This window comes from Sciurus carolinensis, chromosome 6 (assembly GCF_902686445.1).
Source record: "Sciurus carolinensis chromosome 6, mSciCar1.2, whole genome shotgun sequence".
Taxonomy (NCBI): Eukaryota; Metazoa; Chordata; class Mammalia; order Rodentia; family Sciuridae; genus Sciurus; species Sciurus carolinensis.
The window spans coordinates 49,777,050-49,793,440 of record NC_062218.1 but is presented as its reverse complement, the minus strand read 5'-3'; the positions used below and the strand labels follow the sequence as shown (position 1 = coordinate 49,793,440).

At 43.6% G+C, this 16,391-nt stretch overlaps 1 protein-coding gene across 2 annotated transcripts in view; it reads right to left on the bottom strand.

Moving 5' to 3' along the window:
• The window catches only part of Zswim6 (zinc finger SWIM-type containing 6), a 180,808-nt gene extending 170,394 nt beyond the window's left edge, over nt 1-10,414 (bottom strand). The window contains exon 1 of one of the 2 annotated variants that reach the window (XM_047555529.1): nt 9,751-10,414. In XM_047555529.1, coding sequence (XP_047411485.1) covers nt 9,751-10,414 — 664 coding nt within the window. Of the gene's footprint in view, nt 1-2,042; nt 2,099-9,750 lie in introns of those variants that run through there. The other variant, XM_047555530.1, reaches the window with a different exon arrangement.
• Nucleotides 10,415-16,391: the final 5,977 nt, after the last annotated feature.

Here is a 16,391-nt window from a genome sequence, read left to right as displayed (position 1 = left end):
CAAATTTCTGGTATTTGAGTTTTAGCATTTCATTTGACAACAAGGATTCACAAAAGTCATGACCATCTCTTTGTAAAAATAAATTAATAGGGATATCAGAAGCACAGGCTCAACATGACCAAAGACAGTGCTGCTTCCACCAGTGCAGGCCTTTACAGGAAGACCTTTCTACTTAAATTGTAAAAAACCTGTACTTCATTCACAAAATTGTTGGTCTCTGTCAATAAGTATTTCACAAGTAAAATCAGGTACACACAAAATTCCAAATTACACTGATATAATAAATTTTAAAGCTTGATTCTGTGAACTTATTCTATATTATTTCCTTATGCATATTTTCTGTATATCTTCCAACAGTAGAAATATGACACCAATTAACAATGAAAATGCTTTAAGTAAACAGACTTAAATAAGGCAAGACCAAGCAGCCACTCACCTGCATTTTAAGCACATGAATTCACTAAAGGAGCTTCCAAATTATCTGAACAGTTTATTGAGTTAGTCAGAGTTTAAATGTACGGACAAGTTCTACAGCATCCTTCCAATTAACATCAGGGTATGACAACTGCACAGATGAAACTGTAAAACTCAAATCTCACTACTAGCAATAAGAAAAGGTATTATTTTTATTTTGTTGTTGTTGTTGTTGATGGACAGGATGCCTTTGTTTATTTTTATGTGGTGCAAAGGATGGAACCCAGTGCCTCACACGTGCTAGGCAAGCACTCTGCCACTAAGCTACAGTTCCAGGCCCAAGAAATAGTATTAATCTTTAATTACAGTATTTTTAAAGAACCTTATAATAATGAGATAAATATGTAATTTCTTAAATATACTTGTAGCACCATAAACAATTATACCTAACCTGCAAGTTATTTCTTTCAAAAGTTCAATTTCTCGTGGAAGCTAATCAGACTTACCGACACAAACATTATCCGAAGCTAAAAATTCATTCATAAAAGACATTATTAGCTGGGAGGTGTAGCTCAGTAGTAGAGCACTCTACTATTTTAGCATGTGAAAGGCCCCAAGTTCAATACCCAGCAGAGTGGGGAAAGAAAATTTTTGAGATAGACTATTTTTCAAGTAAAATTTTAATATGCATATTTAAAATCATTGCTATGATCACAATTTACAATTCAAGTCACTGTGAAAGTCACTCTAGAAAGTAACAAGAGACTATAAGCTTAAAGATAACCTTCCAGTAAAGGCAAGATGACACATCATGGACAGAACTGCTTTGAGTGTAAGAACATCGAAAAGGCTATCCAGCTTGGTCATGCACTGGCCAGTATGGGGAAAGTTACTTGTTTCTTTCTTTGTGTGCTTCAATTTCCTTACCTGTGAAATGAGAACAACAGTGCCTACCTATGGCTGATGCAAATAAGATATTACTGCAGAGAGAGCAGTATCTAGCACATGGTTAACTGCTATATAAATGTTAGCTGCTGTTACTACTCTATTAGTAAATATTGTAGTACTAAAAATCTTATCATAAATCATGTTCGGTGAAGAACCACTCCAAATCATACAAAATGTCTTCAAAAGTTAGAGGTTACTAATATCTTGGGGCCCCATCAATTACATGCAATAGTGTATTCATGTACAGGCCTATCCTGAAGCATCAATCATGCACTATTTACTGGTGATGAGGGACTGAGCACATTGTCAACAACAGTGAGATACCTACGAAAACAGATCAAATGGGGAAACTACTGTAAACACACTAAATTCAGACCAAACTTCTTGCTGGGCATCACCTTCTGTTGTTCCGAATAAGCAAGCACTTTAAACTTTGAATAAATTCTTTATTACATGGGTGTATACATATATTCATAGGTACCATACAGCTGTGATCAAGTTAACAACTTTTCCTGAACTTTCTTAACATTACCACAGTTTCCAAACATCTACAAACAGCAGCACACATTTTGCATGCTAGAACTGAACACATTAGAAATTGGCCTGAAACTAAAACACTATATTGAAATACTTTTATAACATTCAGTAAAACAACATCTCCAACAGTCCTGTCAACTTACATTCAAGAATATGCTTTTTCTGGTTTCTGGGACTAAGGAACATTCTCAGCAAACCGAGAAATAGTTTAAGCTGTGGAAAAAAGAGATTTGAGGTTTAGCTTTACCACTCTGGAAATTTTATTTCAAGTGTTTGGGCCTCAGTCTTCTTATCAGAAAAATAGAAATCTCCATAATTTCCACAGCTCTATGAATAGGTAACAGTACAACCCAAGAGTATTTTAAGTAAAATAAGTTTTAAAGACTTCTCATATGGAACAATGCATCTGTAAACAGAGATCACTGGAATATGCTTGGGGTAACAGTACTCAAATTGTAACTGGATTCTTCTGTCTCCTTTTCTGCTCATTTGTAAAAGTATGTGTATGTGAAAGAGAGAGACAGATAAAGACAGACAAAGGAACAGAGAAAAAGAAGGTACATATGCAAGTGCACATGGTGGCTCAGGTCAGTAATCTCAGCAACTCAGGCTGAGGCAAGATGATCTGAAGTTCAAGGCTGGCCTTGGCAATTTAGCAAAACACTGTCTCAAAATAAAAATAAAAGGTATAGGGGAATAGCCCAGTAGTAGAGGGTCCCTAGGTTCAATTCCCAGTACCACAAAAAAGTGTACATGTATGTGTATGTGTATGCCAGCTGACACAAAACTGGTTATCACTGAAAAATTCCACAAATATAGTCAGGCATGGTAGCACAGACCTATAATCCCAGCTACATGGAGGCTGAGGCTGGAGGATCACAAAGCTCAAGGCCAGCCTCAGCAACTTAGTGAGACCCTGTCTTCAAATAAAAATTAAAGAGTTAAGGAAGTAGTACAGTAGTAGAGCACCCCTGGGTTCAATCCCCAGTGCTAGGGGGAAAACTTTTTTTTTTAAACAGATGTCAAACATTTAGCATATCCTTAGCAACAGTTCACTATCAGCTGAATGGCAATGCTTCAATCAGCTGAACTTCAAAATGATAAGCAGATTTTGTACAGTATTCTCTCCAAAGATTGCTTTAGCTGTCTCTTCTAGATGAAAAAAAAAAAAAAAGGAGGAGTCTATTTTTAAAGAATTGAAAACCATGTACAAAGCATATTCTTAGCAGTACACAGGGCACTAAAAGCAAAAACCAAAAAAATACCCAGGTTTTTTAAACAAATCTAACCAATACACCTTATTTTTGAGACTATGGGTATGACCAAGAAACAAGAATCTCTTTTTCATGGAAATGGACCATGCAATAATTCTCTCAAAATTATTATTTGATATTGATGTCTCAGAAGATAGTCTTCCCATGCATTTGAAGGAGGAAATAGCTCATGCTATCAAATTTAGAGGGATCCTCAAACATTTACATTGTCAAAAAATAAACCAAGAAAACTAGACTTTTTAATGGAAGAAAAGATTGTTTTTTAACTATATCATAGTAATTTGAAAGGTAATTAAAACTGGTTTGTGAGTCTCATGTAGTTTATTACACTTTAAAAAAATACTTATAATCTGCTTCATTTCTAAGACATTCATACTTACCTATAATCTGCTTTCCTTTTTAGAATGTTTGTCCTCTTAAATATATCAGCTGAAGTCAATAGTAGTTTGAGTTTAATGACTGCCCTTATAAAAATTTCTAACATTAATGAGTGTTTTATCATATAAATATGTAAGTATGTGGCTTAACATTACCAAACTCACTTTTGCAGATGTCTTTGATGCACTTTTACAAACATTAGGATACGTGTCCCTTAGTAAATTAAAGCAATTACTCAAACAATTAAATCTTACTGTTGTAAGTATGTCATTGCTAATTTTTAAGAGTTCATCCTGCACCTCTTTTCAAGGTGGATAATCTACAACTATCTCAATTCTGACTATGACTGGCATCTCTCCTCTGCTCAAAATTCACCTTTTTTCAGTGAGGAAAAATTATAGTTTGACACAAAAATATAAAACCTGTTAAGCACATGGAAATAGTACAGATCCAATCACATTAATTATTTAAAAGGACGACTTTTCAAAAGAAAACACATCATTCCTCCTTTGCCATCCTTTTCACTGAACATATTACTAGCTGAATTCACACATTTATAACTAAACATAATATTAAGAAAAGAGAGGCTGGGATACATTTTTTCATATGAAACATTTGATGGTAATTGCTTAACCTTATGGAAAAAAAGTCTTGGAATAAATATCCTGAAAATCAACAAGGACAAACTTTAAAACAATAAGATTAAATTGTCATATTAACTGCAATAATTCTTCTACTTATTCCACATGCATTCCAATGTTTCTAAAAGGGAAAGCATCAAAGTTTCACATTTACAAAAAGAATGAAACTCAAACACAAAAGGAGAAAGAAAATAATAGGGATGGCCTTTTCTATTCAAAGGTATACTCATTAACAGGATCGTGCAGCAAGAAATTACAAGACTGAAGTAGAAATGTTTGCTTAACCCAAATCTGCAATTCTACCTTCCATTACTGTTAAAGTCTTTGGGCTAAGAAAAATATTTTCTACTAAACACTTTAGATTTCCTCATTGGGCCAATACAAGACATCACAGAATGGAGTATTAGGACAGAGGCTAAATATTCCTCACCTAAAACTGACATTTAACTTCTCTCTGAACAATACTGAGGACATATATAGGTATCAAACATCAATCCACAAAAAAAAAAAAAAAAAACCTATGTGACTGGTTTCAAAATTTCTTCTTCTGTGTATTACACTTTTTCATTAATCGAAAGGCAGAAAAGGGGTTGGGGGCATAGCTCAGGGGAAGACTACATACCTAGCACACTTAAGGTCCTGGGTTCAATCCCCACCACTAGGGATGAGGGAGAAGAGAAAAAGTTCAGGAATCTACACAAAATTGTTCTATATTATTTTAACCTTGAAAGTTCATTTCAATAAAATGTACTATCTTCAATTTTAAAAACACATAATTCTGAAGGAACTTTTACATCTTCAGATCATCACCTACATTCTACAAAGAAAATCAAAGTGCTCAAAGAAAGACCAATAAATTACCTCATTTAAATTTTTAGTCATCATTTTTCTCTGTTTTTGGTACTGGGGATTAAACTTAACCAATGAGCCACATCCCCAGCCCTTTTTGTTTTTTGAGACAGTGTCTCACTCAGTTGCTTAGGATGTTGCTAAGGTTAGCCTCAAACTTGCCATCCTTCTGCCTCAGCCTCCTGAGCCACTGGCATTACAGGTGTGGCCTAATTCGTTCTAATAATAATCCTCTTTTAATGACCCACCACCCCTAAGAAAACCATAAAACTTTAAATTAGAAATGTGGAAAGACTTTAAGAATGTGTGGGCCAAAGTGTTAGCGGACTTCCAGGCAATGTTCTTTTTCTCCTAAAAGCAACTAGCCAAAAAAAAAAAAAAAAAAAAAGAAAAGAAAAGAAAAAGTCAACTCCTTTTAAAGCTACCTCCCTTTCTTCAAAAAGACATACAAAAAGACAAGATTCTAGTTTTTCTTAAACATGTCGTCTCTAAAATGGCTATTTAGTCAACAAATAAGGAAACTGTGTGTCTCAAAACCAAAAATAGGAGGGAGGGATATATACCAGGCTTTCACAAAGAACATGCATGCCTACACTCAAGCATACGCAAGCACACCAAAACAAAAAAAGACAAATTAAAACCCCAAGGCCAATTTTTAAAGTTTCTTTTATTTAAAAAAAATGCTTCTAGTTTTAAAGAAAAAATCAATCATAAGATAGGCATAAAAAAGAAGTAAAATCCTCCCCAACCTTGCCCTTCACTTCACTGCTCTTCTCCAAAGGCACCAACTATTCAATGGTTGCTTGTATCATCTTCCAGATGTTTTAATGAATTTAAACACAAGTCTACCTTTTTTGCTGTTAAAAAAAAAAATGCAGCATTCTCTATGAAGTTTTTGACATGACTTAAAATGAAATATTTTGATCTTTCCTTATTAGAATACACAATTGACTTCATTCTTCCTGGCTGCATAGTAGTCTACTAAGTACTACTTAATCAGTTCCCTTTTGATAGAAATCTAGGTTTATTTCAATTTTTCAATACTGCAGATCATATAATAATAAGCACTGCTATATACAGCATTTTATGCACTAATGTCAATATTATCTATAGGATAAATTCCTGGAAATGAGACAAAAGACTGTGCCAACGAGCAAGTAGCCAGCATTCTCTTTCCACCTCTCCAACTGATTTCTGGTACTGTTACTATCTTCTAGTCTTCACCAGTGAGGTAGATGAAAATGGCATCTCATTTGAATTCAGTGTCTCTAGGTAAAACTAAAGATGGGTATGTTGATTAACCATTTGCATTCCTTTGTCTCTGAAATTACTCATTTTCCTACTGGGTTATAAACTTTTTTTTAATCTTTTTAGCAATTTTTAGGAGTTTTCTGTCAGCCTTTAGTCAAACACACTGTAAATAATGTTCCAGTTAGTAACTTGATTATGGTGTTTTTCTTCCCTCCAAAATTTTTAGATTTGTATGCGATTAAATTAATATCGTTCCCTTCATAATTTGAGTTGTAGATCACTTAAGGGAGGCTCTTTCTCAGGCAGAAATTTGGGGAAAATTGTTTATGTAATGACTTCTAAATCATTCCTTAAATACTATCAATAATACTTACATAACAATACCTTCGGAGACAGCTCCCTTTTCATATCATAACTCAACAAAAATAAGTCAACAATAGTTTCTCTAAAAACTTTCCTATAACTAACTAATGGGCAGCTCTGCACTAATTAATATAGCTTATAATAACTATATCAAAAGTTTTATTACTTTTAAATTTCTTCTTAGAATCGAGGAGTTTCAAAATAACTACCAAGTAGGCTTAAAGTCTAGCAAGCACAACTCTCTACTGTTCAATCCTTAATCTTCAACAGCATAAATGTAAAATAAAATCCAACAACTAGACTTTCCCTACTGCAGCTGTAATTTAGTCATTCTCTACAAGGCAATGAATACTTCCTGTATAAACAAACTTGCAGATTTGCAATAGCATAAAATGCTTATGGTGCTATCTACACAGTATTCTGTTCTTTTCCATCTCAGATTCTGAAAGAAACAAACAAAAAGCTGTACTTCAAATCACGATTATAAGTCTCTTGAGTTAGTCTATGGAGTTCAAACTATCCCTTAAAACTAAATTAGATGCTTCATCTAGCCACCCTCTCTCAAGGAGAGAAACAAACCTGGTCGTAAGTCTTCTATCTCAGAGTTTCAGCTGCTAGGCATTTTAACAACCTTCCTTCTCTTCACCGGCAGGCACAAATAATACAACTTGGAAGTTAAGGAAACTGGCAGAACTCAGAGGAAAAAATATATTTTTTTTTCCACAATTTGGACAGTACAGTTTGGAACATGCATGTTTCCAGAAGGGGTGGTTGGTCAACTCTTCAAATTACACTAGAAGCATCATAACACTTCACATCCAATGTCTGCCAATTCCATTCAGTGGCTTCCTTCCCCTTTGGGAAACTATTCAAAAAGTTACTATTTTCTTTACAACTACTCACCCAGGCCTCTTCCACTGATGAAAGCAGGCAAAGCCCACGCTGTGTATCTGTCTCCTAGAGAAGATTGCATCTTTTATTTATCGCCCCTTGGCTTTATTTTCACAGTGAATTCCTGGCTTAAATGCAATCAGCCAAGAAACCCTCCCTATGTGCTCTCCTGTCATTCCTCATTGCTTGCAAGCAGAGTCAAGCACAGAGGAAGAAGAAAAAAGAAAAAAAAAAAAAAAAAAAAAAGAAAGAAAGAAAAAGAAAAACCTCAAGGTTGCCAGCCAAGCCATAAAAATTCACACTCTGGTTTGTTATGTACTGAGAAACCATAGATGTGCTTCAAACCGTTTTAAACCAGCAGGAAACAAAAAAGAAAAAAGGTATAACTTTAAAGAATGCTAATTAGATGTTAAACAGGAAGAGAGAGGAAAAAGGATGGATAGCCTCAAAAAAGCTAGCCCCTCTAAACAGAAGGAAAGGGTGCTGAGCATAGAAAAGGACAACACTGGGGGGGGCTGCCTTTGGAAATAAATGACCATGCAGAAAATCACGTTTGCAGATTGCATTAGAATTCAAATTAACCAGACCGGATTAAAACAAACCTTAATTCTCTCTTGGGGCCACTATCCAGACCCCCACCAACACCCAAAAAGGGGGAGGCTAAGAGCTGACTACAGAGAGAAAAGACAAGTTAGAAACCAAAGATAGAGATGCTTCCGAAATCTATCTCCATCCGTTTGGTATGGTGTTCGCTACAATTTCAACAAGACTAACATGGTAAAGATTAGAAAAAAATGCAATTTGTAATTAGGAAAAAAAAATATGTGGAAAGAGGAGTTTCACTATAGCATTGTTCATTTTGATCCAGTTCAAACACTCCCACCGCTATGGCTGGAAAAGATATCTGGACAGAATGTGGGGGGGGGACACATTCCGGAGGTGGAGGGGCAGGGAATGCTTTTAAACTCGGTATTTGAGAAAACTCTCATGGTCTGTCAGAGAAAAGAGGGCTGTGCTGCTTTAAATCTCAAGTCCTTCTCCTCTCGCCTTTGTCAAATATCTTCTACTTTACATGCCCTGAAAAGAAATAGAGAGACTCTTTTGTTTGGTTTCCCCTTCTTGGAGAATGACAGAAAATTGAAAAGGGCACAAATAAACCTACAAACGAGAACAAAGTGCCGGGTCGTGCCCGGCAGCCGCGTCAGGGGGACGCGGGAGCGGCCGCATAGCCCCTTGCCTGCGCTCCTGCAGTCCGACTTCGAGCGGCAGTCCGGAGGTGCTCCTGGCTGCTGGCCCAGGCACCGCGACCTGACCCCAGCGCGGACCAAGCTCAGGCGGCGGGGCATCCGAGCCGCCCCACAGAAAAAGGAAGCACGAGCGGCTCCCTCTGGGGCCCGCGCCCTTTAATTCGCGGGCGTCCTCCGGGAGAAAGCTTCCTCCGTAGAGGGTCCAACCTGCCGCCGCCTCCCGGACGCGCTACTCGTGGACCGGGGAGGCGCGGGGAACGCAGGACACTCAAAGCGGGGCGGCCGGCGGAGCTCGCCTGCGCCAGACGCAGCAGCGACCCCGGAGCGTCGCGGCCGCCCTCCCGTCGGAGCCCGAGCGCAGCGGCCACCAAGCGGCGTTAAAATGCATTCCCCTCCCCTCAAATCGCGGTGGGAAGGAGGAGGGAGAGGAAGAAAGAAGAGCGAACGACAGACAGGGGGAGAGGGGGGGAGAGCGCGGAGCGGCCCGGCCCCGGCTCGGCCCGGCCGGCATTGTCTGTGCGGCCCGCGCCCCCTCCCCCGCCCCGCACGGCCCCGCCACACACCCTCGCCGGAGCCCGGTCGTCCGCCCGCGCCTTTGTCCACGTCCGCCCCGCAAGACCGGTGAGGAGCCCTCCAGGATGTGCGCCCCGAGGAGAGCAGGGAGAGCGGCCCGGGCCGGGGGGGGGCGCAGACACCCACCCCGCCGACCCCGCGGAGGGGCGCGTCCTGCTGATTCATTTCCACTCGCGCTGGCCCGTCCGGGGAGACCAAGACGGGGGCGGGGATGGGAGGGAGGAAATGGGCGCTCCGTTCGGATGGACTGTCCGGGCCAGTGAGGACACGGGGCGGGAGTGCGGGCGCGCGCCGGGCTGGGGGGCTGCCCGCGAAGGAGGAGCGGGCGGCCTCCCGGAGGGACTGACAGACGGACAGACGGCCCGCAGCTGCCCCGTGACTCACCGACTTGCAGGACGTTGTCTACGCAGCCGCTCTCCAGCAAAGCGATACCCCGGCGGAAGGGCAGCCGCGTTTCGTCGCCGCCGTCCGCCGCCCCGGCGGCCCCCACCGACGGGGCCCCGGCCCCCGCGGCGGCGGCGGCGGCGGCGGCGGCGGCGGCAGCGGCGGCAGCGGCCGAGGTGGCGGCCGGCGAAGACGAGGAGCCGCCGCCGCCGGCGCCGCCGCCCGCGCCGCCGGGGCCGCCGCTGTCGTCGCCGGGGCCGCCCGCGGCGCCGCCACCGGTGTTGAAGGACGAGTACATGCAGATCTCCCGCTCGCTGCGGGGGAAGGACCAGTAGACTATGCGGCGTTGCACCGGCTCCGGGATGCGCTCGAAGCGCTCTTCCACGCGCTGGAACGGCCACTTCTCCGCCACCCTGCGCGCCGCGATGTCCAGCAGCGACTCGGGGCTCTGGGTCTTGCCCGGCGGCAGCAGCGCCGCGCCGCCCCCGCACGCCGCCGCCGCCGCTCCGCCCGCCCGCGGGCCCGGCCGACAAGCAGAACTGTAGCCGCTACCCGCGCCGCCGCCGCCGCTGCTGCCCCCGCCGCCGCCGCCGCCGCCGCCGCCGCCGCCCGGCCGGCAGCAGAGCCGTTTCGCGGGAGGAGGCTGCTGTCCGCGCTCCGCCATGACCGCGCCGCTTCTAACCCGACAGCGGAAGTGCCGGGACCCTATAAACGGCACAAGGAAGCGCGACACGCAAACGCCGTGGCGACGCCACGCTGCCATCTAGGGCCCGCCGCTCCTTGTACGGGCACGAGAGGTGTGGCCTTCTCCGTGACGTAGAGGCTGAGGCGGAGCTCCGATAGGGAGAACCTCGGACTGGGGGCGGGGTCTATGCAAATCGCTGGACTGAAACATAAATAGAGCACTTGGCGGACACGGGGTGGCGGGGGCGGCCGGGTTGAGTGCCGGGTGGGTTGTGAGAATGTCAGACTGCCGTGACGCGGGGGGCGGGACTCAGGCGGGGTTCCCGCGGGAGGGGGCGGATCTCTGGGTCTGGCCCAAGGTGGGTGAGTCTCTGTGCCCCCTGCCTATTCAACTACCCCTCCAGTTCTTTGCCTGTCTTTGATGTCCGACAAGTGAGGACGAGCCTCGTGGGTCGCAGCAGGAAGGGAGCGGAGCCAGGGGGTGTGCAGAGAGGAGTGTTCAGAGGTGGTGGGGGCGGGGCCCGCAGTCCGATGCCCCACCCCCCCCCGTCAGCCTGCCCGCCGGGGGAAAAGCCTCTGGGCGGAGGAGGCGCTTTCAAAACAAAGAAATGCGGCATGGAGCCCGGGGGACGCGGGTGGAGAGGAAGGCGGAGGAGGCGCGGCCAAGGCAGCCAGGCTACCCGCTTCCCTTCCAGCCAGTCCGGGGAACTACCCCCACCCCCAGCCGAGGCTGCGGCGCCGGGGAAGGGGGAGGAGGGCTATGCTCGGCGGTTGTTTTCCACTTCACTTTTACAGACCTGGGTGGGGAAAGAGAGTGCCCGCGTAGCTGCAGCACACCAGCCTTGAGCCCCGCGTCCGCTCTGTCCCGGCAGTGGGTCTGGGAGCCGAGTCGGCCGAGTGCCCGAAAAGGAGCAGAGCTCTCGGAACCTGCCCCGCAGCATCGTGACGCGTGTCCCGAGCCGGTCGCGGCTGCCTCGCCCTTGCACTCCCTCGGCCCCCTCGGGCCAGGAAGCCGGAGACTCGGGTGGAGCCCGGGAGCTCGAGATGCCGGTGGCCGCGCCGCCGAGATCCGCTCCAGACCCTGGGTGCTGCAGGTCGGGTGAAGCGAACACCGGGCAGTGGATTTAGCAAACACACCTTTGTGAGTACACACGCCACGGAGCGGGAGCAAAACCCACGAGCGCGCGCTCACACGACCCAGCCGGCTGCAGACAGCGCGCTCCGGCTGGCCCGGTATGGACAGCGGCAGCGAGCGTGCTCGGTGCGCACTTGGGTCTGCGGCCGGGCTCAGACTCTGGAGTTCCGGGGCTCGGGACGCGCGCCACGTTCCCTGCGACCCTGGCGGCGCCAGAAAGGCCTGTTCTCCCGGGGCAAGGCAGCGAGAGCGAGCTGGCGAGCCAGGAGCGCAGGTCGCTGGTGTGAGGGCGCGGGCGGAGGCGGAGGAGCGAGTCCCAGTCTGAACCGGGAACCCTGCGGACATTGTTCTTCGCACTCCACAGAGCTTGGTCAGGTCTCGTCCAAGCCGCAGACTTAATTACCACGTTAGACACCCTTACTCTGCCCCACCTACTGTTTTTACTGTAAACAGTGTTATAGATACTGCCCTATTGTTGAAGATAAACGGTATCTCCTTTGACACTTTCTCGAATCTTTTAAGGTTATTGGCTGCTACCCACCGCTTGCCTTCTTACCTGGATGTAAAAGGTTAGAGTACGTGCGTTTAAAAGAAAACCGCTCACTCAGGGCCCAGCCTGTGGAGACCTTGAGCTCAACGCCGGGCCTCCACAAGCCCCAGGCTGCAGGTCACTGCGGCCGGGACGCTGGTGGACTTTCCATAGCTGTTTACTTCTTAGGAAATTTTTGGTGACATGTTTTTGTATATCCGTCTGGTATTTTTCTGGGCACCTCCTCAATGCCAGGGAAAAGGCCTGGGCAGAAAACTGGAAGATTTTCATGGGGAGATGGAAGGCAAAATCCCTTTCCTCTAGTTTCATTTCTAAATCTCTTTTAAAATAAAAATATTTTTTTAACAAATTTTAAACAGGTGATTGAAGAAAATAAGTTAAAAGGTAAAACAATTTGAGTTCCACTCTACCCTCAAAAACAGTAATGATTGGATTTAGGCTTGTGTAATGTGTAGATTGCTGAGCATTTTCACACGTGTATACACAGACTCACTGAACTGGAAAGTTAAAGATGACAAAACTGGTGCCCCCAGACAGGATAAGTGACTCATTTAGGGTTATATGGGGTGTTAGTGGAAGAGATTAATTCACATTGAACAAGAAATAAACACCATAGAAGGTATCTCACCTTTAGAAATTTCAATATTGTAATGAACCAAAGAACTGAATTTAAGGCATGACCCTTCTCTGAAGGGATCTAATTTAACTGTAATTCGAAGACAAGTCAAGGGCCACCAGTTCAATCTGAACCAGCTTGCCCCCCTGCAGTCTCTTGACACTGTGACCACTAGCTCCCTCTTAAACTGCCGCCCCATCCCAGGGCTTCCCTAAGGCCCTCACTTGTCTCTGACTTCACTTCCTCAATTTCTTTTTTTAGTTTCTCTTCCTCCAAATTGTTTAATGTACACCCTGCTCAAAAGCCTAACATGGTCTTCTCTATTTTTGGTGTCCCACCCCTTGGAGAGTTTCCAGCACCCACTCTAAAACTGTTCCCAAAGTCACTCGTTAATCTGTTCCCAATAAAACTGTTTCCAAAGCTACTCATTTATCTCTTCCCAATGGCCAGCTCACTTTTCCATCATCTCAGGATGCCATGGCCACCTCAAATCCAAAGGACTGCTTTTCTCCAGACACTGTATTCCTTCTTTCCCCTGAATTTATATGGCTGCTGTCACCTGTTCTGAGGAGTCCAAGCTGTATTCCCTCTTTGACTTTGCCTCTTGCCTGCAACTCCCACAGTTACTTGCTGTGTTGTCTATCCAGCCCTTCTCGCTGCTCACAGTCAATTATTCCTCCTCTTCACTCTGCAAGAGCCTCCTCACTGGCATGTCCTGTATAGCCTTTCCTCCTCCAAATCCTCCTCCACCCAGCTGCTGTGCTTCCTAAAGTACATTTCTGATGGTGTCACCCTCCTGCTCAAGTCCCTTTTAAATGACTCTCTGCTGTTTACTGGAAAAATTTCAAACTCAGATTTGATCTTGATCAAACCCAACTTTCCAGCCTTGTCTCTCACTAAAACCCAAAAGAACTTCTCCCAGTTCCCCAACAGAAATTCAGGAGTGTCCCAACAGGATTTGTCCACTCTACACATTGGCTCAAAACATTCCTGTGGCCTGAAATCTCTCTTCTCCCTGGCAACTTGTCAAATTCCTACCCTTCCTTCAAGGATTTGCTCAAAGCCACTTATTCTGGGAAAATCCACCTGGGTGTGTGATCTCTCACTCTCCTTAAGTCCCTCTAACACTCTGGATCTTTCTTGTGATATTCATACCATTCTGCGTAGCATCACAGTTAATGTACATACTTGTCTGAGCCATTGTCTTGTTTCCCTTTCTGGCTAGAAATTCTGTGAGGTTTGGAATCATGCTTCCTCCATCTCTATAGTCTGAGTGCCCAGCACTGTACTGCAAGTCTTCTGCCTCCCCCGAAGTTAGCTACACCCATGAGCAAGTGGTTGTATGTCATCTTTGGCTGGTGCTTGTGCCACCCTCATTTTAGAGATTTACAGCATTTTTTTTCTGGTGTTCATAAAAATAATTACTAAATTACTTATAATTGCCCTTTTCCAGCAGGCCTCTACTCCAGGGACCAAATCAGGGGTAGAGCCCTCTCCAGTGTTTCCCATTAGGCAATGGTAGGAAATCAAGTACAGAAAGTCTGCAGCTTCCCATATGCAATGACTCATCATATCATATCACACCATTCCACATCAGCTAGTGTGGTCAGGAGCTATGCTCCCCAAAGATTTCACAAATAGTACTCCCAGAAGTTAAACTGATAAATACAAGGAAGAGAGAACTCTCCTCCTCCATCCAGACACTATATCCAGTACCTGGCCCAGTACAGTTAGGTACAACGTTAGATGGATGGACAGCGGAGTGGCAAAGGAATTTATTTAAGAAGGGCAGTGGAGTTCTAGCCAGAGATCTGTCATGGCTCTTCTAACTGCCTTTAATTTAAAAATGAAATTTTTGAATTAAATTCAATGATGGTTTATCAAATTCCTGAAGCAGCGGTTTTCAGAGACCCCTAGGGTGCCCAGAGCATAATGCATGCAACTTTGGAGCTGGAAACCAAAAATTAACACCTGTGGCGAAGCTCTCCACATGAGTCTTTTTTACACTAAAGTTTGAAAGCTACCCTTTGATGGCCAAAACGTCACAGCCTCAGTGTTTAGAAGGAGGCTGCAGAAAGAGAACAAGGCATTGCCTCATCATTGTTGCTAGTCATCTCAGTTAATTAAGACAATAATTTGCCATTAGTAGGAAGATTCCAAGACATGAAAATTGGATTAGATCTAAGGAACTTCAAGTCATTTAAAGGGACACAAAGTTATGCTCATTTCCATGCTGTTTTTCATACTGGGATATGTTTTTGATATTATAACCAGAGCTAATTGTATTCCATGGAGTATAATTCAATTGTTTGGAGGGAATAAAAGCCTACAACAGTATAGTTAAGCTATAAACCAGGCATTAGTCTCCCATCCAGTGGTATGACAATTCTACTCTGTGTGGCTAAAAGGGATGAAGAATGAGGTATTAGAGACGACACTTCCTCCATGAAAAATGTCCAGTAATAGGAAAGTGCCAAAAGACTTTTCCTTGCCAGTCATTTCCACCAAATATTTTCTTGGACCAAAAAAAAAAAGTTTGGTAAGGAATAATCAACCCAAAACTAATCAGTTTGAAACAATTGCTCCATCTTTGAAAAGAAAAATTGATCCTACAGAATCAAGCCACTAGTATCTTTACTATTAATGTTTTCAGAAAGTGAGTACAAAGACAGTGCTAGGTCGTTTACAAACAAGAGCTCATGTTGATGCCCCAACTCCTTTATACAAGAAACAAATGAAAAACTGAGACTCAGAGAAATTTGCCAAAAGTTATTTCACTCCTTAACAGGAATTCAAATTCAGTCTGTCGGATTCTAAAACCAGAAGAACTCTTCATTATCCAGTCTCTCCCAAACTTGCCAGACCATAAGAATCACCTTGAGCACTTGTTAAAATATAGATTTCTTCTGCTGGTTCCCTGGATGTTCTGATCAGCAGTTGTCTGGGATGGAGTTAACCCATACTCTGGATAGTTCTTCCTAAGAGACAACTTTGGGAAACATCTATTTCACGCCACATTGTCACTCGCTAATCCATACCTTTCATTCCTTAAGATGTACTCTTTTAAATTTTGCTATAAGCATATTCAACCACTAATCAACTGATCAACCAACCAATCTTTTCCATCCTACTTTAAAAAAAAAAAAAAGTGTATTCTGTTAAGATGGAAACCTTTAAAGTTATGACCTGAAAATTTGAAAAATAAATTATTACCTCTCAACTTGTACCAAAAAATCAGATTGGCAATTTACTTTCAGATTAAACTGCTTCATATTACATAATTTGGGCAATAATTCTATCTTCTAGAGGTAATATGTACTATTTGATTTCGTTAAAAATTAGGTAATCTACTCTTGTTAACTTTAAAAAAAAACATTTTGTGTAAATAGAGTCTATGTACAATTTCAGTGTTGTAAAAACAGACCAGACTCTTCATTCTGTCATTCAGTTCAATCAAAGTAAAATGGTAAAGATCTTAGGAAATGAAAACAACAGAACTGAAATGGTATCAAGTTCAAAACAGGCTTAAACTTAGTGGTAGCCAAAGAAATGGGAAGTCATTTAATTATAACTTTTAGTCTTTTCAATTTTTAATAACTAACTTTTTACTAAGTATTTTTTTAAGATTATCACAAGATTGAAGAACATTATTAATC